The sequence below is a fragment of the Hermetia illucens genome, chromosome 1, assembly GCF_905115235.1.
Source record: "Hermetia illucens chromosome 1, iHerIll2.2.curated.20191125, whole genome shotgun sequence".
NCBI classification, from domain to species: domain Eukaryota; kingdom Metazoa; phylum Arthropoda; class Insecta; order Diptera; family Stratiomyidae; genus Hermetia; species Hermetia illucens.
In genome coordinates this window covers 119317123-119338540 of record NC_051849.1, presented here as the reverse complement: position 1 = coordinate 119338540, position 21418 = coordinate 119317123, and the positions used below count along the sequence as shown (strand labels likewise).

The 21418-nt window shown below is 39.7% G+C and overlaps 2 protein-coding genes and 1 long non-coding RNA gene across 4 annotated transcripts in view; 2 read left to right on the top strand and 1 right to left on the bottom strand.

The window, feature by feature from the left end:
• Positions 1-1359: 1359 nt before the first annotated feature.
• On the bottom strand, positions 1360-2203 carry LOC119661163. Its single transcript, XM_038070382.1, has 2 exons — positions 1817-2203; positions 1360-1728 (listed from the first exon to the last, which is right to left on the bottom strand). Exons 1-2 carry the CDS (start codon positions 2201-2203, stop codon positions 1663-1665), a joined length of 453 nt encoding a protein of 150 aa, XP_037926310.1. The 3' UTR covers positions 1360-1662.
• Positions 2204-7996: 5793 nt separating this feature from the next.
• The window catches only part of LOC119661164 (myotubularin-related protein 8), a 167021-nt gene continuing 153599 nt past the window's right edge, over positions 7997-21418 (top strand). The window contains exon 1 of the mRNA XM_038070380.1: positions 7997-8167. Within this exon, the coding sequence (XP_037926308.1) occupies positions 8144-8167 (24 nt within the window). The 5' untranslated portion in view covers positions 7997-8143. The remainder of the gene's footprint in view (positions 8168-21418) is intronic.
• On the top strand, positions 8175-9843 carry LOC119661165. Of its 2 annotated transcripts, none has more exons than XR_005250558.1 (3): positions 8175-8318; positions 8378-8467; positions 8530-9843. It is a non-coding gene; the product is annotated as an uncharacterized LOC119661165 (long non-coding RNA). The 2 variants fall into 2 exon arrangements; XR_005250559.1 differs by having other exon boundaries at positions 8378-8471.

The window sequence follows — 21418 nt, the reverse complement described above, 5'->3', positions numbered from 1 at the left end:
CCACACTCCCCCTTGCCCCTCAAGGGGGGAAATCAGTGCGAGTACACACGATTTCAAATTGTTTTGCCCTTGAGCATGAGCGAGATGTAACGAAAATCCGATCAGCTGTGTTTGACATACCGCCCGGATTTGCCAATGTATTGGTGAGATCGGCAAATTTTTGCTTATGTATAAGTGAATACGTGAAACAACTTTTTGCTATATGGATGAGCACGGCAGTAGTTTCAGAATAGCAGAAGCTTACCGATCTCTCTCTTACCAATACGATTTGACGAAAATTATGCCTTTTCCTTGTTTAGCGTCTCTGATGTGTACAGATAAGCTTCTGCAGCACATTCGCAAGACGGGTCATTTTAGTGTGGGTACTGCCTATAGTAGATCTATTGTGGTTCCGGCGGTCAATCCCCGCGCAGGTGTAGATCACCTTTTATTATTTTTCTTTACTTAGTCTAGATTAAGACAATAGACATTAATTAGCCTGTACAATATGTAATACCTCCAAGCATTAACTTCTTTCCTAAATTAAGGTCCCTCCTTCTCCCAATTAGGCCCCGCAATCCCACAGTCCTCTTCATCCCTCCCGCCTTGGGTCGCTGTCCTTGCACAGGTCCAAATCGAGTAAAAGGTAGGCCTTTCTCAGAATGCTACCACCATTGAGAAAGGACTGCGCTTTACTCCAATTCCGTTAATCAATCCTGTCCACTGGTGCCTAAAAACTCCCTTTTTCCCGTTTTCCAGTACGGAGTACTATTTTGTGTTATGTTTGTTTAAGTAAGTGTAAGTTATAAATTATCCTTAGGTTTAAGCATATGCTATGTCAAATGAGCACTGACATGCACCACCTTTTCACTTTATAACATGTAACCGGCTAGGCAGGATATTTCCGTAGGTTAGCGTTACATACTTAATTAGTCACGCTTGAGCTTTTAAGTTATTATGCTTTTTGGACCGCACATTTATTTCTTTCCTTTGCTCAATAAATAAATCTAAGAGCGTCCACACACGGCAAACCAAGTTGGTGACCAAGTTTGCGGTTCGTTTGCCACAGACGCAGCAACCGACCGGCAACTTCATTTCGTTGCGAGATCTCGACGAGTGCACATCGTCGCGCCGTAATGGTCATTACGATGCGAAATGTCGAACAGTGCACATCGTTGCGTCGCGAGCTTCGCTATGTTGCGCACTCTCTTTTAGTGTGGCGAGATATACGTTTTCTTGAAAGTGAAAACGCACGATTTACTTATTAATATGATTTTATTTCCAATCGTCAAACTCAACTCTAACAACTAAACTGCTCGTTACATGTCTTTTTCGTGTCCTTATATGTGGAAAACATTATCTTAAAATCAACCTTTGAACTATTGACTAAATAAGAAAAATGAAACGCTCATTAGGATTATCTGAAATACATTATCGCGTCGACTCTTTAAAATGCATCTTTCTGCTCATACGCATTCTAAGCCTAATCAGAAAATTGATTCTCGCGTCTCAAATTTATCTTTATATGTCGTTTCATTTTGCTTATCTGGAGTCGTCTGGTTTATGACTGGCGTTAAATTACATACGTGCGTAGTCCTTCGGGAGGGTTTTAGGGAGTAGCAATGATTGAGAACAACCCGGTTTTAACCAAAACGATGGTCTTTATGTTCAATTTGAAAGCCATTAATTGACTAGTAAGTTTAAATTGCAACGGAATTGCATGCGGCTGGGCCCCGGCTCATGAGTTTCCTGAAATAATTAAATAACGTTAATTGTAACATAAATTAACGAATAATTTGAAATGTAAGTATAGAATCTTAGATTAATAGTTACTTACCGTTGGTAACTCAAGATCTCCATCATCCAAGTCGACGGTAGACGTACCACTCAACTGGATTTCTTGATCCCTCAAGAACTCAACTAGATCAAAGTACCATAACGTTGGTACATACTCCTCATCGACGCCAGCTCCAGATTTTCGGCTCCTCTCGACTTTTTTACACTCTCTGCGGTAGCAGCTTCTTATATTTTGAAGTCTTTTTTTCACGGTGTCTTCATTCGCGTTGCCGTCTATGGACTTGTATACTTCCAATAGTTTTGAAAGTGCAATTTTTTTCTTATGTTTGTCTTTAAAGACATCCGCTTCGTTCTTCCAAAGCTCCGGCAAGGTTTGTAGCACGGAGAAAAACTCCCTCCACGCCTCAGTATCTACAACCCCTGTCATACTACTTACTACAAATGTAAATAACTTCTTTCAATTATAATTTAAAATATACAGCAATCAATGGCAAATCTAAGTACTATCAGGTATTTCTTAATTAATTTTATAAATTTAGCTGAAAAAATTATTAGTAAAAAATTTCAATGTATGGTGTAAGCGTCTTATAACTTACTGACTATCTACGAATATAATGTTCCTATTTATACTGTGCCAGGTAATTTCTTAATTTCTTCGTCAATACTAAATTATGTTACCTCGTTTTCCGCCTTGCTACAGGAGTAATCTCTGTCGATCGGAAATTTCATGAAAACTATATCTAATTCGGTATGGCGACGTCACCATCTATTAAAGGGCCATTTTTTAATCATTACCAACAGGTATATGTTAAAAATATGTTTCACCTTTGAACAGGTATTAAGTATTTTCCTTTCATTTTTAAACTAGACTTACTTTTTATTATTTTATTATCATAATCCTCATATTTGGGATTAGCCAGCTCACCCCCCGGAAAATACTTAAGCCATAAATATTACTAATGATCCTGCACAAGGCAAATGCTTGCAACACAATAAAACAATGGAAACTTTCGTTCAGCTACCTATTCCTCAATTGAAGCTGTCCTTCCTGAAATGCAAGCCATAATTCTCAAAGGCGCCGTGTATATTTAAAAAAGGTTCCTAACAAAATATATGCGTCCCATCCCAACATTTATTAGACTTCAATTTTTATTGGCCATCATTATTTTCATTGGGGCCATTTCCCACCTCACTCAACTAACAATCTTTTACAAAACATCACACAAATTAAACATGATAAAGAGTTAAACCTGAAAATGGATATTATTATATGGTACCTGTGAACATCCACTAATTGCGTTCCTTTCCTTTTTTACAGACATTTGAATTTTTGTCTCCAACCTAATTACCATGATTGCCATTGTCGATCTTACTTTCCATTTTACAGGCAAACTAATTAAGTTACCCGACGATCCGTTGCAAGGGAAATGATTGCTAAATAGCAAAAATGAGAAAACTATGGTAAATAATGTGCTTATTTACAAAAGCAAAATGAGGAAATATATGTGCCACCTTTGAACATTGCATTTAATGCTTTGTTTTTCTTGTCATAACATATATATTTAGATTTCTCCTGAAAAATTAATAAATGGTTCCAAACAATTAAATTATATCTATAGAAGTAGCTATTCTGCTTATAAAAGGTCATTTTACCTATAGATTAAGTACAAATATAACCATATCCAAATGTATATCTGCGTCATCTTTCACCATTAGGTTAATTAGAATTTGATGGGTCAACTTCTTAATTTTCAGTGCACATAATTTAATTTAATTGCATGTTTATAAATACAAAGAAATTAACGGTATATTGAGCGAATTACTGATTATTGTATCTTAAATGATTTTCCTGTGATTACCTGTTGCATCTTAATTAACGAGTTAATTTCTAAATAAAGCAAAGGACAAGCGTCACTATAATTTCTCATTTTCAGAAAATGGTAAGCAAAGTTACAGAGTACAGGTACATCGCAAACCCATTTTTTTTAAAAAAACGAAATTCCTATTTGAACAATACCCAAACGCGGTATTTAGCTTTCGTTAATACAGAACATAATTATTAATTACGAGGCATATGCCTCACGGGAATTCAACCTACACAGCCATTCGTCGCCTACTTGCAATTGAACAACCTAATAAAAGGATTAAGGTAGACCAGAGGGATCATTGCTCTTTCAAGTAAAATTCCTTCGTAATTTCTTTCTTTAAGAGTTGATGTAAACATATACAAATAATTAACGGGGGGATTTAGCCGTACGAAACAACAACTCCGTCTTTTTTATAAGAAAGTACATCCAGTATAAATCGGCTTCTGTTGCTCAACTCATAGAATCTAATTCACTACCCTAAACACCTGTTCAAACGAGAATTATGAACCATTCAATTGAACGATAAAAAATAAGTGCATCCGAAGCGTCATAAACCAATAATGAAATGTATGAAGTATCAAATGTACATCTGTTTGAATATTCAAGGATAAGGAACATCATAAGATACCACAGAACATGTCTTTACATTCCAAATAAGGTAAATGCATTTTACGAAAAGCATATGAGCGAACAAAAAAGAAGAAAACTAAGACATTATCGTAATTAACTTATAGCGACCGGGTAATGAAAAGTCTTGCACTTTAATTTTACATAGTGGCAATCTAATCTCCATTTCCCATCCTACCCAGAAAACACGTCTCAAGCGTTCGCATCACATTAAAATCGCTCGAAAGCTTTTCAAATGATCAAGCACACACCGAACCGATTCGTAACCGATTCACATTTAGAGGCCACGCCCACAAAATATCAAAACATTTTGATGTTCGCGCAACCGTTGTCCCAACTTGAGTTTGTATGGAGAATTTCTCCACAGACGTCCAACCACACTGCAACCGACAACTTGGTCACCAACTTGGTTTGTCGTCTGTGGGCGCTTTAACTCTCAACGGCTTAGCAGCTGTTCGCTTTTGTTCCGAAATTTAAGGCCGCAACACAACAGCAGAATGACTGCGTGCGTGCGGAATGATGTTCAATGCCGTGTTTGTTTGTGCGGACAACCGACTTTGGGGGATATTTTATGTTATGAAAATCATACAATTAAATGCCATTTTTAGTGTGCATACCTCCGGCATAAATTCAATTTTTATGAATGGAAGCGATGGGACTAATTCAAGTGATATTAATAATTAGTACTTTCAACTCAAATAGTGCCTTTCGCAGTTCTCAAAACGAATGCATTTAAATTAATTACGTTGAAAAGTACCATCCGAAAAGAAAAAGCGGCGGCAAATTGGAAGTGGCGCAATCTGTCATTGGGACGAACCTTCTTTTTGTACATTGAAACTGGGCGCAGTCCGCAGCTTTTCTCGCTTTACGCTAATCTGCCAACGAACGTGTTAGGCGGTACGGCTAACAACGGATGATAATGGAAAGAATAGTGTCGAGCAGCAAAAGAAACAAAAATTATTGAGCTGTTCATTTACATGTATGAGTGCGGAAATGGAAAATTGGTAAGAATTCAAAACAAGTCGGAATACCGGAAGCTCGCGCTTCGGGTATAAAGGTTTTGTGTTCATCTTATGTGAGACTCTTCAACGCACATTTTTCTGTCCGTATATAGCTACAAATCCAACATAATCCTTCATATTTTTCCAAACTACGAGACATACGTACATATTACAGCCATGGATATCACGCTCACCCTAAACAAACAAACTGCTTATTTCCGAATACTGAACACATATATGCACGTATATAAATTGATCGTACCCAAAATTTCCGATTTACTTCTTATATCTATTTGAATTAGGCACCACCCGCAAAGTTCATTAGCACTACATACACACATGTCTGGCTGACAAATAACTAAAAAACTAAAACAAAATAATTCTCTGCGACCCAATTCATAAGAACTCATTTCGTTGTGGTATTGACGAATTGATATGTGATGATGACGTCATGCAGGTTGTAGAGTGCACGAAATTCACGAAAAATTGTAAAGTTTCACCCCCCTATAACTTTGTTAATAATAATTGGATTTTCTTCAAACTTGACCAAATTGTGCATTATGTTCTTCATTACACGCATGCCAAATTTTGTACTCCTGGGATGAACATAAGGGGGGGGTGCCGGGTAAATTTCGAAAATGTGGAAATATACTATTATTAACTTTATTTGTGCAGATATCGGAACCGGATATATTTTGAGGCCTAGATTTCGTTGACATGCACCATTGTGATTTTTTTCAGATTTTTCGGCTGGATAGGTTCTGAGAACGAGACCTGTTACACTTTTTGGGGGTCATATTTTGAGCCCTCACTCCCCTATGTTTCATCTAATATCAAATATTGAACCATATTCGAAAAGTACTAATTGAGACCTTTCATTTGATACCCTACATGGCTACATTCTGTGAAAAAAAAAATTTGCACCCTCCATTCACATGTATGGGGAGCCCCCCCTTAAACTTAACACAAGATGGCGCCACTTACTGCATGTAAAGGGATCACCAGATTACATACGAGGGCGGTCCGATAAGTACTTAGCCTCTCCGCCCGATGGCGCTACTATCGCAAGAAGTATTTACTGTCGTGTAGAACATTCTCGTAGACGGCTACTGTCAAAATTTTAGTCGAATAGGACTTGTAGTTTTGTTTTTAGCGCGTGTAGAAGCGGGCGTGCGGGCGAATTTTAGAAAAATGGAAAAAGAACAATATCGGTCGGTGATTCGATTCTTGTTTTTGGAAGGGAAATCGCGCAGCGAAATCAAAGAACGCTTGGATGCTGTGTACGGTGACGCTTCTCCTTCGATGGCGACCGTCAAAAATTGGTTTAATGAATTTCAACGTGGTCGCACGTCAGTTTTTGATGAGCCACGCCCCGGTGCCCCGAAAACGGCTACTGCGGAGAAGAACGTTACAAAAATCCATGACCTTGTATTGGCAGACCGCCGGTTGAAGGTACGCGAGATAGCCGAGACAGTAGGCATCTCAAAAGACCGCGTGGGTCATATCCTGCACGAAATTTTGGGCATGAGAAAGCTGTCGGCGAGATGGGTGCCGCGTTTGCTCACTCCGGACAACAAGCGCAACCGTGAAACCACTTCAGAGCAGTGTTTGACGCTGTTTAAGCGCAATTCGAAGGAGTTTCTTCGTCGTTTCGTGACCGTCGACGAAACATGGATCCACTGGTACACTCCAGCGACCAAGGAACAGTCGAAACAGTGGACTTTACCCGGCGAACGTGCTCCCAAGAAGGCAAAGACTGTGCAATCGGCAGGAAAGGTGATGGCCGCCGTTTTCTTGGAATCACAAGGTGTGATCTAGATCGACTACCTGGAGAAGGGCAAAACGATCACAGGGCTGTACTATGCCGAATTATTGAGCCGATTTGACGCCGAATTGCGGAAAAAACGGCCGCATTTGGTGAAGAAAAAAGTGCTCTTCCACCACGATAACGCACCGGCTCACACTTCCGCCGTCGCCACGGCCAAATTGGTCGAATTGGGCTACGAACTGCTGCCCCATCCACCGTATTCCCCAGATTTGGCCCCGTGCGACTATTATTTATTTCCTAACTTGAAAAAGTCACTCGCCGGGCAGAAATTTGAGTCGAATGAGGAGGTTATAGCCGCCACGGAAGCCCACTTTGCAGACCTCGAGAAAACGTATTTTTCAGACGGGTTAAAGAAGTTGGAGCATCGCTGGGAGAAGTGTATCGAGTTAAAAGGAGACTATGTCGAGAAATAAATCGCCACTTTTCAAAAATTTTCGTTTTTTTTTGGTAGGCTAAGTACTTATCGGACCGCCCTCGTACTCTCATCAATTTTCGTGACAATCGGTCCAGTCGTTTCCAAATAAATCGGGTGTGACAGACAGACAGGCGGACAGACAGACACCGTCTCGATTCTAATAAGGTTTTGTTTCACACAAAACCTTAAAAAGAGTTGAAGGCAAACGAAAAAGAAAAGAAATTAAAACAGAAATGTTAGGGATTTGTCTTTACTTCTGTCAGAAAACTGATTAACTCTTGTGCTGCTGTTGGTCACGGTTTGTCAGGTGCTAATGAAAGCGATTTTCATTTCACTGTCAAATTGACAGCAGTGACCACGGCGAGCCAGCAGGAGACATGGATCGACGCGAGCTAAGTGCGATCCTCATTTGGTGGTACAGCGGAAGTTGCGAGCGCTGAATGAAACGCAGCTTTTGTATATTGGGTTACGATGCCAGCTGTTCTGATGGATTTGACACTCATCTGGAAACCTTGGATAGGTATGAAGATATCGGGTTGGTTTTTGAGTATGTTTGGGTTCTGAGTTGTGTAGTTAAATGCGGTTTTGGATTTAATACTTCGAGTTGGGAGTTTTCAGAAGGGCAAATATGGACATAATAAAGCTGGCCAAGGTAATTAAGATTCCTTCCTTCATTCTGCCAAGAATTGGCTGTTAATTATTAATTCAACCGGGGAAGAGAAATCTTTTCGTGAAGTTCTCAGTAGCTTTGAAGCATAGTTTTTTCCTTGGAATTGTTGCATTTTCTCTTCGGACAGTTCTAGGTGAAGTTATAAATGCATATGTACGTATCTAGTTGGCAAAAGGAGTTTGTATTTTTTAGGCGTTCAGTACAAGAATATTAATCTGCTCCATCGATAAAGCTTTCGAGATGTTCCTTGATACATTGATGATTTTAGTTAATATCTTCATGGTAGGTGAGAGCACGCAAATACCTCTACAATTGCCATCCTAAAGACGAGTACTTTTCTTCAGAATCATAACGATCATCTCCTGTCACTCATTGGGAAAGTGTACGAATAGTGGAAATAACAATTTTGCAGGGACAACAAGGATTGCACGAGAAACTTCTCCGGGAGACTAAAGGGCCGTGGTTTTACTCCGTTTGAATGCCTTGATGGCACTCCTTATGTTCTGTTATGATGAGTCATTCATAAAAGGTGGAAATTCAAGGGACCGTGGTGGATCCATCCATCCATCGCTTCATCTGGTTATCATCGTGCATAAAAAGTCTACCATTAACGTTCCTCAAAGATTTATGGAAAGGCTGCAAGCTCTTTCCTGATGCGATATACGGTGGTGAATTCGCTGTTATTGTGGCTTTTTTGCTTCCTTCAAAGACTCAATAGTGGTGTTCCTTTTGACACTGTGTGCGCTCCAAGTACTTTACCACGGTAATAGCTTCCAGTCATAAATTTGGGTTCTCAGCTCCTTACGTTCTTCGATCGGCCTTGACGTTTCCGCAGTGAGTCAGGTCTTGTAATGGCCTTTTAGAAAATGGTCGATAAATTCTTCCGCGCAGATATCAGCTGGTGGTTTAGAGTTTATATTGTTTGCACGGTAAGACAATTTTTCCACGGTAGTCCAGTCAATAAAGGTTTCAACTCCCGAATTCTTCCAGTCAAAACCGATTGACATGGAATTTGGGGTGGGGGTATAGGGTGACATAAGAGACAAGTTATTTAGCGCCGATGTGCGCCTCCCTCTAAGAAAATCACGATTTGTTCTTATTGATTTTTATATCAAAATTTCAGGTGATTACATTTTTTCGATCATAGTTCTGTTATTATTTATCGCACTGATTTCTATCATGGTTTTATGGTAATGGCAATGGTTTTTTGCGAAAAAAGCGTTGAAAACCATGCATTTAGCGATGGAAAAACGATATGTTTGAGTATCAATAGCTAGCAAACTACTGCTTGTACGAACAATTTTCGCAAAAATTTTTTGCTAAGAATTGGCCGTTTAATCGATTTCGAAAAAAAAGTTGAACAGCGAGCAGCTGACAAAGTGGTAAGAATTGCAAAAATCTACAAATTTCACCGTTGTTACGACCACCATAATCATGTCTCCCCGTCACATGCAAGAGCAAGATGTGGTACTATGTACTAATATTGCGAATATCTCCATTGGTCCGTAGCATTGTACAGTTATGATGCTCCCTTGCCTGAACGGAAATCTGTCAGTCAAGATTTTGTCAAAAATCGGCGCCTCGGCCTTGAGAGCGAATGAAATCAAACCGCACTGGTCAAACGGGAAGAATAAAGATAGGAGACTACAACTTTGAGACCGTCGATAATTTCTCCTATCTAGGGTCGAAAATCAACCGATAATAGCTACGATGATGAAATTCGCGCACGGTTGTTATCAGTCAACAGAGCCTTTCAGGTTTCAAAAACTGTTCCGCTCGAAACGTCTCACCATAGGGTCAAAGTTCTTACTGTACAAGACAATGATCTTGCCAGTCCTCATGTATTCCTCGGAGACTTGGGTTCTTAGCAAGAAGAATTGAGAACTCTTGGCCGCGTTCGAGAGAAGAATTCTCCGAAGAATTTTTGGCCCCCTATATGAGGTTGGACGATTTCGTAGCCTATATAATGACGAAATCTGAGAGCGATACCATGACCGTCCAGTTGTGGATAAAATCCGGCTTAATAGGTTACGGTGGGCGGGTCACTTAATTCGTATGGATGAGGATGATCCAGTCCGGAAAGTCTATAAGGGCAATATCTGTGGTAGAAAAAGAAGACGAGACAGACCCTGCCTAAGATGGAGCGATGGCGGAAGTTCGAACTGGATGAATTACTTCAAGGACCTGCTGCCAGAAACGGAAAAATTTTAAACAATTTATGATGATCCAGGCACATTATATCTAGGCTTCAAAATACCCAACGTTACGACATCAACTCAAATAAAGTTAATAATATTATGCTTATTATTACTATATTTTTCAGAAATTGATAGGAAACTCCCCTTAAGTTTTTTACCAACAATCTAAGATTTTAATCTTACTCTCACACTAAAATGAATAGTCTGGCATCTTAAATTAATAAACATTACTAGCTACGTTCAAATGGGGCAAATGTCCATTTTCTTCATGCAAAACCTTTTCTACCTGAATCGTCCAGCTTCCGGTTTCCAGACTGGTTTGTAGGCCTCAGATACTGCCTTCAAGAGAATAAAAGGAGGACTCAAAACGGACATTTCCCCAATAAGATATCGTTAGTTCAAATGAATACTGCACTTTCAGGCAAGCATCTGCAATTTCTGCCATTGGTTTGTAAAACAACGTAAAGCCTAAAAGTCTTAGAGATATCGACGTGAAATTTCTAGACGACCGCAATGGTAATTGTCCGCAGCTGAAAGCAAGTAGAAATTCAAAGGATGCATCAGTTTGGCTATAGTGAATTGAGTAGTCGCGGAAACAGCCGGCTTTACTTTCTCAGGGAAGAGAAAATTCTGTTTTATTGAGATTCAGTTTCAGACCGTGTTGTATGAAGCAATCATTCCAGAAAAAGCAATGTGAGCAGGCGCTTCCTTGCTGACCGCCAATAGAGACAAAAAAGAGCGATTTTGATATACTTGCCATGTGGCAATTTAACCTATCACACAAGTTCCTCTTGTGTTAGATGTTGCCGCAGATGAGCAGACGGTCAAACGCCTTCTCTAGATCTTCAAATACAATGTAAAGTGGGCGATGCTTCTCACGATGTATTTCAATGAGTAACAGTGCAGCGTATATTAAGTTTACAGTTATTTGAACCTTGTCACCAATATCGTTGTCAAGAATATGTTAAAAACAATTCGTGGTAAGGGACTGCCACCGAATCGGACGATGGTTTGAACACTGCTAGACTGTCTTTCTTTTTCCATATTTGAACTGTCGTGTTTTCTTAGCAGTCAAATGGGGTTCTACCTTCCTCAATATTCCGATTAAAGAACTCACTGAGCCATGGTTTTAGATCCCTGCTCCTCGCTTTCCAGAGCACAGACGTGATATCGTTGTTTTCCCCTATTAATTCGTTTAACATCGGCAGCGCTGAAAGCGGACGTTGACGTTCTGTTGAAATCTGCTCCGTCAGTTCGTTGATCGGCAAATAAAATACGTTCGTGTTCGATATCTTGTATACATTGGTATCGGCTTTTTACAACTTGATCATGATCTCTCTGGCCATCTGTCCAGTTTATCGTAAATATCTTTATAATGGACCGCTTGGGTCCGGATTCGGATTCTTGTAAATTTGCCAATTAGCCAGTGTTTTATCGATGAGAAACAAAATGATCTCTTAGGGAGGTTTTCCAATTAATTATGATGGTAAAATGTTGACGTCTTATGAAGACCACTTCCCCTGCAAAAGGAAGATAAAACAATCGTTTGATAAACGATGTATTGACAACTGCAAGGTCATGAATGTTCGCAAAATTGACTATACGCGCTTGCCACCATCATTGTGTTGACTAAACCCTTTTTCTTCATGGTATTTGTTGCCGTGTGCCTTTTCACCCACGTGCCCATTAAAGTCACCTGCAATGATAATATAGTCAGAAGTTGCCAGAAGGCATCTTTTTCGCCGTCGGGTCGTCGTGTACATGCGGTGTCTATGGTGCGTATGCGATGAAGAAAGAAATAATTCCTGCAATCATATAATAGTAAGCTTCATCAGCCGGGCATTAAATCGCTCGAATTCTTTTAAGGTATTGTTAAATTCAGTTAACGTACAAACTCACAAGTAAACTTCATATATAAAAATAATTGGTTTATAATTTACTAAAACCAGAATGAAATTGTTTTTTTGAATGGATTTTTTCCATTGACTTCTCTTCTTCACACTATTTTCTCCATTGATTTCGAAAAACAATTTTTACTGTTGAAAATTGTTTTTGGAATCTGGGCCCACGCGATTTGCAATTGCGTGCGTTCACTCCACCAGAGTATCACGGAAACCCTGCCAATGCCGACACCATATTGCTTGCGTGAGCTACCAAAAAAAGAAGAAATTTAGCCACTTTTAATGTCGTAAGTATCAAGGCATCTCTTTCGAAGGGCACTTGCGAATTCCTTCATCTTCCCAGTGAGGGTACCAATATTTAGTGTGCAGATATATACTTGTCCGTCCATGCTTCAAGAACCCTTACTCATTTCGCGGCAGAGCCAAGGCCCGTCATAACGCGTCGACGCATTTTATTCAATGCAGTAACTTTTCTTTTGCTTGCTTGGTCGGTCTGTGACCTTTCACGTGGATTAACCCCAATTATTTGCTGAGTGGTTAGAGCACAAGGCTATCGTACAGAAGGTCGCGGTTCAAATCTCACTGGTGGCAGTGGGACTTGTATTGTGATTTGACGTCGAATACCAGTCGACTCAGCTGTGAATGAGTACCTGAGTCAAATCAGGGTAATAATCTTAGGCGAGCGCAATGCTGACCACAATTTACAGTGTACTGTAGTGCACCGTTACTGTCTTCAATGAAGTGCTCTAACACACTTCAAGGCCCTGATTCAGTATGGATTGTTGCGCCAACGATTATTGTTATTATTATACTCTATCACTTTTCCTGATATCAGCCCTTTATTTTTTTCCATTAAGGATAGTACTAAGTACGTTGTCTTAAACTCTCCTTTATTTAGGCATGGGACCAGCGTGCTTTGGAGAATAACATGCCGGACTTTAGATGCATATTCAATGCGATTTTCAATGTAGCTCCATATGCATAAGTATATTCATTCTGTTCAAAATTACCGGGAATTGGTCATTTGAAAATCCTGCTTAAAGAGGCCAAGCTGTTGTAGATTTCTTGTAGGCTGGCATTTTGTCCCATAAAAATTTAAGGTTTGCCTAGGCGATTTAACCTCCTTCGTACTACGGAGTGAGTAGAAATATATATATAACTATAATTGAATTACTATTAAAAAATAATAAACTTTCTGGAAACCATTACGAATTCTCGAAATTGCCTCCATTTGCTTTTAGATTGGTGTGTCGTAGCATATTCTTGCGTCAATATCTTTTATTCGAATAATCATACCTGAGCCCACAATGCCAAGGCTTAAGGTTTCATTAAGGGATTACATATCGTTGCTGCGATAATCGGGTTCTAAGTTTGTTCCTTTCTGTTTAAAATAAACTTCTTTAAACAAACATCGAGTCGTCGATCTATATAGTTTTCTCCTACAGACTCCAAAATATCGATTTGATGCTGTCTACGAGCTACTATACCTTCTTTTGTGGCTGCAACTATAAGCAATATATTCGGCAATGAAGGTTCGAAGGTCTATACACAACTATGCTGGAGCAGCGTTATAAATGATTATACTTTCGGATCCAACACTCTGATCGATGAGAGATATTATTGAGAGATTGAGATATGAGATGATTATTGAGATAATGTACTTATTAATTTCAATAATTTTTTTTTATTTCCCCAAACATTGCAACTGGATATACATAATCCCTAATCAAACTTAAATAATCAGTTACTACATCATCAATTTACTTTTCATTTGTTTCTTTTAGAATATACATACCCATACCTACTTTCTCTTGTGTAAAACAAAGCCCTATTCAAATCGGTTTACTGTGTCTTTCTGGTGGAAAAGTGGGAACTGTGAACGCTCACGCGTATAGTGAGTTACATCATTCTACATCGAATTTAAGAGGGGAGGTGGTCCCCATACATGCAAAAGGGGGGTGTAATTTTTTTTTCACCAAATATTGTCCCCGGGGGTATGAAATAAAAGGTATCGATTAGTACTTTCTGAAGTTAGTCTTAGTTTTGATACTTTTTGGAAAGATGGCCAGTATGGGGGTCAAAAGTGATGATTTCTTTGACGGACACATTTTCAGAAACTACCCAGCCGAAAAATTAAGAGGCTGCCACTATATGGTACCTAGTGTAGTGTGTTGATATTATCCACTGTGAATCAAATATATCCTTCTTATAACTTTATATATGGTACACACTGTACACCACAATAACATCCATAATTGGTAAACAAAACTTATTGCATAACTATCAACAACAAATCCATGAGGTACTCGAATTGCCAATTTACATTCGTCACCTTGATGGGAATGAATATAAATCCCAAATGTATCATGTTAGACTTGGGCACATGATACGTTTGTCGCGTGTTGCTGGGAATAAGTATTTGTTGTTGGATGTGCATTTTCCCACGCACATGCATATTGAACCCGTGTATTTGTTCATATCCACTGACCCAACTATCGGGGTGCTCGAGTGAGTTCAAGAATCGGGTTACAGGTGACTCATCGATGGATATACAATAAAGTGGTGTAAGTTATTGATGACCTCGTGCATCCTCGCAGCGGGAACTTGACTTTTCTGCCTTAGCGAGATCTTCCTCGCGAGCCAGATAACTAAGAACCAGGGCTGGTTGCGAAACATTATTCGTATAAGGTCCTTCGTAGAAACAACGGCAAATCTGAGTTGTCTTTGACAGCAAAGATGGTGCCATCCTATCTGCGGCCCAGCCGCATTGTTAGGTAGGTATTCTCTATATCGTCAGAGATACCTGGATTGATATTTATCATCATTTTATTCTTAGCAACCACTCTTCTGTAACCGAGAAACAGAACTTACTGCTTGGCGACACTAAGAGATCGAATTTATTATAATAGGCTTCGTAATACCTTCTATTCCGATATCTGTTCAAATAAAGTTAATAATAGTATATTACTGTAATTTTTATTAATTGACTGTAAAACCCCCGTTAAGTTCATCGTAGATTCATTTCCAACAATGTAGGCTATAATATAAAGCATGGTCCTACGAGGCTTGGCGGAAATCGCACTATTATTAACAAAGTTATTATAGGTCAAAGTTGTCGCTTCTGTGCAAATCAATACTTTGAATGTCAATATCACAGGAAGGTGGATATCCTCACATAATATATTCATATATTACGTGCTAGGTACTAATGGGACAAATGTCCACTCAAATGTTTTTATACAAGAAATACACAAAACCTTTCAAACCTGAAGCGTTCAGCTTCCGGTTTCCCGACTTGAAGTAATTAAATTAAAGTATCGACCAAGCAAGTACATCTTCTTTATATATCAGGTCCTTTACTAGCAAAATTAAATTTAAATGTGAATTTTGAAACCCTTTCGAAGACTGTCAAACACAAATTAAAATTTCTCGAGCGCTAAATTAAGCTTACGTGCTAGATTCTTGACAAACAATTGTAGCTACAACTTAACATTGTGCACTTAACATGAAGAGATCTGAAAACAATAATTAGATTTAAATTTGAGAAGTTTACTGGCACGGCAGCGAGGCCGTCTAGTCTAAATTGAATTCGTCATTTTTCTTGGTGATAGGATTGATCCGGGTTTAGTGTATCACGCCATCGCTGTTTCGGCCGGCTTTCTGTTCGGTCGTTTTAGATTGACTTGTATATTCAGGTCAATCTTAGGTAGTGAGTTTAGTGTCTAGAGAGCGATTTATTCCACATTTCGAACTTGACTTTTCGGATCGCGGTAGAGCGCACGAGTTCCTGTGCCACTTGTCGTGGTTGCAATGCATACCAGATTAGTTTGTATGGTACATCGTCAAATGTCGTATCTAGATCCAGGAATGCTATATAGTGAGGAAGACCTTTCCGTCGAATACGAATACGTTTACAAATCTACATTCTACACCAAATTTACATTTTCAGATACTACACCAGCTATAATCAGAATCAGATACATGTGTATGATGGCGCAAAATGTGATGTGATGCATCGGGAAAAAAACTCTTCAAAGTGGAATCCGCCAGGGCTGCATCCTGTCATTTTATTATTATTATTTCTTGTTATGCCATAAAAGTTTGGCTGAAAAGGAGGGGTAGAGGAGTTGTTGATAACAACAGTACAACGAGGCAGAATGCGCACTTCCAAAGTCAGGTATATTGATGGTTGATGATAATTCGAAGCTAAACGAAATCAACCATCTTCAGAAAAATATAATATAAATCCTTTGTCCCGTTCACAAGTGGGGTCGGCTCGTCGTGATCGGCTTCGCCATTTGACTCTATCGAATGCCTGATCTGGGTGCAATCTCGAGGCTTTCAAATCCCCATCTAACGTATCAAGCCACCGTTATTTAGGTCTGCCTTTTAGTCGTTTATCATCGACTTCGATGTTCAGACCAATCTTGGCAAGTGAATTCTCGTTTGCACGAATTGTGTGACCATACCATCGAAGACGCCTCTCTCGCAACTTTTCCACGATCGGTGCAACCCCATAACGATCGCGAATATCTTCATTTCGGATGTGATCTAAACGTGTGACGCCACTAGTCCAACGTACCTCTTCGTCTTCATTACCGCAAGGCGGTGTCCATTGTCTTTTATAATTGGCCAACACTAAGAACCATAGAGAGCGACAGGACGGACAACATTGCGGTAAATTTTAGATTTGAGACGTTCGTTGATACGTCGATCACAAAGAACAACAGTTGTGGAACGCCACTTCATCCAGGTTGCGTTAATGCATGAAGCAATTTCATAACGCAGTTCTCCATTGGCTGATAGCGTTGACCCGAGGTATTTAAATCGCTCAGTCCTGAGCAGATCACTGCCGCTGACAGTGATTGCGCCTGTTTCATGGGGATCGGTCGTCAAAAATTCAGTTTTGTTTAAATTCAATCTGAGACCGTGTTGCATGAGGCGATCATTCCACTTTTGGACAAGTTGCTCGAGATCATTTTTGCTATCAGATGAAAACATCATCTGCATAAAGCAATGTGTAGAGAGCAGGACGTTGGCAATTCCGTGTGACGGTGTCCATAACAAGAACAAAGAGGAGTGGTGAGAGGGCACTTCCTTGATGAACACTAACAGAGACACGAAGCGGTTTTTATACACCCGCCACATTTCGAACTTTACTTTTCGGATCGTGGTAGAGCAATTGAACCCAGCGCACGAGTTCTTCTGGCACTACGTGTTATCATAAAGCATACCAGATGAGTTCGTGTGGTACACGGTCAAAGGCTTTCTCTAGATCCAGAAATGCAATGTAAAGAGGGCGATGCTTCTCACGGTGTTTCTCCATGAGTAACCGCGCAGCGTGTATTGCGTCAGTAGTTCCGCAGTTCTTGACAAATTCGGCTTGATTCACGGTTATTTCAATGATTTCGCGAATACGGTTGTCAAGAATGTGTTCAAAAATCTTTATGGTATGGGAAAGTAACCGGATCGGACGGTAATTTGAATATTCTGCTGGACTACCTTTCAGAAAAATATAACATTAATTATGAAATTTCAACAAATGGGAGAACTATCATTCTTAGATATCAAAACCATCAGAAACGGGGAAAACCTGGAATTTGGCATCTACAGGAAAGCTTCAGCCACACAAAAAAAGTGACACAAGGGCTTGACGTTTTTAGATAACGCCATAAGTCAACAATTAGATCTAGCATTATTATAAGTAATTCAAAATAGGGATAGTACCAACAAAAACCAGCTTAGCTGAGAAAAATATCCATAAACAAAAATGGAAGATAACGAGTTTTACAAAGCTACACAAAAGTGCCATCATATGTATAGGCCAAACAAAGCATTTATTTGAGGTGAGATCCAGGAAACACATCAAGGAAAGAAACCTAGTTACAAAAAGTGCAATCACTCCTATCTTCAGTCGTAAAACATATAGTCTAAAATAGCTATAAAATCAATAATATCATTTGTAATAAGAGTTGGGCCGAAAGTTGGTAGGCTAACACAAAAAAATTGTTTTTTTTTTTTTGATAAAATTTGATCTGGTCTTTCAATATAGGTGTAGTGATATGTAGCAGTTATTCAATATAGTTGACTTCGATACGATTATAGCGGTCACACAATTTTTCGATACTATTTTTATAGTATGATTTGTCTTTAGCCTCAAAATAGGCCTCAGTTTCGGCGATTACCTCTTCATCGGAGCTAAATTTTCTTCAAGTCTGAGAACAGAAAAAAGTCGCTGGGGCCAGATCTGGTGAATACAGTGGATGCGGGTGCAATTTGAAGCCAAATTCATGCAATTTTGCCATCGTTTTCATTAATTTGTGACGAGGTGCACTCTCCCGATGAAACAGCATTTACCTTTTCTTCGAATGGTTGCCGTTTTTCGCCATTTCATCCCTCAAACGCTCCAATAACGCTATGTAATAGTCGCTGTTGATGGTGTTTCCCTTATAATATATTATACCCTACGCATCGCAAAATACTGATGCCAAAACTTCCCCAGCCCAGCGTCTTTGGACAGAAATTTCGCATACCAAAACCATCACCCCCAATATGTCCACACATTCATGCACAATATGTCCAACACGTTTCTTTGATAATTAATTAATAGTCTGACAGCTGTCTAATTTGTACACGTGTCTCTTGAAGGTTAGGATTATATAGGTGTCATATAGGTTTAATACTAGTGGCGCCATCTGTATGTTAGCCTACGAATTTTTAGCCCACGTGGTAGCCTTTCATTTGATACCCCACGTGACCATATTCTGTGAAAAAAATGTATACCCCCCTTTCACAACTTAACGCAAAATTGCGCCACTTGCTATATGTAAAGGGGAAGTACTCACAAAAAACTTCTTCGCAGAATAAGTTGAAATTTGCATCCACTATTCTAGATAGCCATGCCCTCCGTATCGGTGCCTCAAACATATTTAATTTTCCTATAATTTTATACTTTTTTTTTTAACAATTTAAAATAATAATCACCCTGTATGACACACGGGAGATGGACGGTTTTTAAATAAAGAATACTCAGCCAATTTACAAATTAATGTATGTTTATTAACAAAGCTCATTACTTGCCATTTTATTGTAAGTGAGATTTATTTATTACAAATAACATTGTTCAGGTGATATCCATCATGTACTATGCACGACTCTACTTTCTTCTCGAAATCCTTCACAGTTGCCAACATCTCTGCAGGGATGGCGTAGCTATAACAGATTCACCAGGTTTACATCGCTGCTCCATTGCAACTGAAATGGCGTCTTGTGTGGAGATCCCCACCATACTCATCTCCCACCGCAACGCTCTTAGTATAACGCAGTTCAAAATCGTCCATCGTCTGTGTGTCATCCTGTACAATGATTTTGGAAATTTTAGCTTTCATCATATTACAGTATCAGAACAATCGTGTTATTATCTTGTCAAGAAACGAAATAATGAAATAACGTTGAAGTTGCGATCTTCATCCTGTACTTCTAACTTAAGGGATGATATCCCGACGATTTTTTAAATAACTTTTTACGAAAAAATTAAAGAATTTGTTGAATTTTCATGATATTATTGACATTGAAAGGTATTGCTGCGCTACAGCTCATCAAAGTTGACTCCTCGGGCTTGCGTCGTGCATCGACTAGGTCCTTGTAATGATCTGTAATCAAGGGGTATAATTTTTTATTCATAATCATCATCATCAACGGTGCAACAACCGGTATCCGGTCTATACGCCGAGGTCCACCAATTCAATATTCCTAAAAGATGTCTGGCGTCCTGACCTACGCCATCGCTCCATCTCAGGCAGGGTCTGCCTCGTCTTCTTTTTCTACCATAGATATTGCCCTTATGGACTTTCCGGGCTGGGTTATCCTCAACCATACGGATTAAGTGACCCACCCACTGTAACCTATTGAGCTGGATTTTATCCACAACTTGACCGTCATGATATCGCTCATAGATTTCGCCGTTATGGAAGCTACGGAATCGTCCATCCTCATGTAAGGGACCAAAAATTCTTCGGACGATTTTTCTCTCAAACGCAGCCAAGAGTTCACAATTTTTTTTACTAAGAACCCAAGTCTGAGGACTGGCAAGATCATTGTCTTGTACAGTAAGAGTTTTGACCCTATGGTAAGACGTTTCGAACGAAACAGTTTTTGTAACCTGAAATAGGTTCTGTTGACTGACAACAACCGTGCGCGGATGCTGCTATCGGTTGTGATTTTCGTCTTGAGAGTGATCCTGCTGCTTTTATCTGGCCTCGCACATTGGTCAGGGTCAGCCTAGTCAGTCTTATTAGTTTCGTCGGTATACCGAATTCTCTCATGGTCGTATACAGTTTTACCCTGGCTATGCTATCATAGGCGGTTTTAAAGTCGATGAATAGATGGTGCAATTGGTGTCCATATTCCAACAGTTTTTCCATTGCTTGCCGCAAAGAGAAAATCTGATCTGTTGCTGATTTGCCTGGAGTGCAACTTTTTTGGTATGGGTCAATGATGTTCTGAGCGTATGGGGCTATCCGGCCTAGCAAGATAGCGGAGAATATCTTATAGATGGTACTCAGCAACGTGATACTCTCTCTCTCTTTTTATGTATGAGACAGATAATGCTTCGCTGCCAATCGTCAGGCATTGATTCGCTGTCCCACACCTTGAGCACAAGTTGGTGAGCCACTTGGTGAAATTGGTCGCCTCCATATTTAATCAATTCGGCTGTAATTCCATCGGCTGCTGGCGACTTATGATTTTTAAGCAGATGAATTGCACGGACTATTTCTTCTATACTCGGTGGTGCCAGTATTTGTCCGTCGTTTTCAGCTGACAGGACCTCCACTCGCCGATGTTCTGGTTGTTCAGTAGTTCATCAAAGTACTCAACTCATCGTTCTAATATGCTCATTCTGCCGGAAATCAGAATTCCCTCTTCGTCTCGGCAGGATGAACATCGAGGTATGTAAGGCTTTATTCTGCTGACTTGTTGGTAAAACTTGCGCGCCTGGTATGGCTGCTCCCTGTTCTTTTCGAGTTCAACGACCTGTTGGTTTTCCCAGGCTTTCTTTTTGCGTCTGTGAAGTAGCTTCTCCGCTCCCCGGAGTTCGTGATAAGTCTCCGCGCGTCCCCGCGTCCTTGGAGAAT

Bases quoted from the DNA above. Each gene is read 5' to 3' on its own strand.
- LOC119661163 (XM_038070382.1), bottom strand. From the start codon at position 2,203: ATGACAGGGGTTGTAGATACTGAGGCGTGGAGGGAGTTTTTCTCCGTG. The intron at 1,729-1,816 runs GTAAGTAACTAT...TAATTATTTCAG, and splicing joins GAGATCTTGAGTTACCAACG to GAAACTCATGAGCCGGGGCC.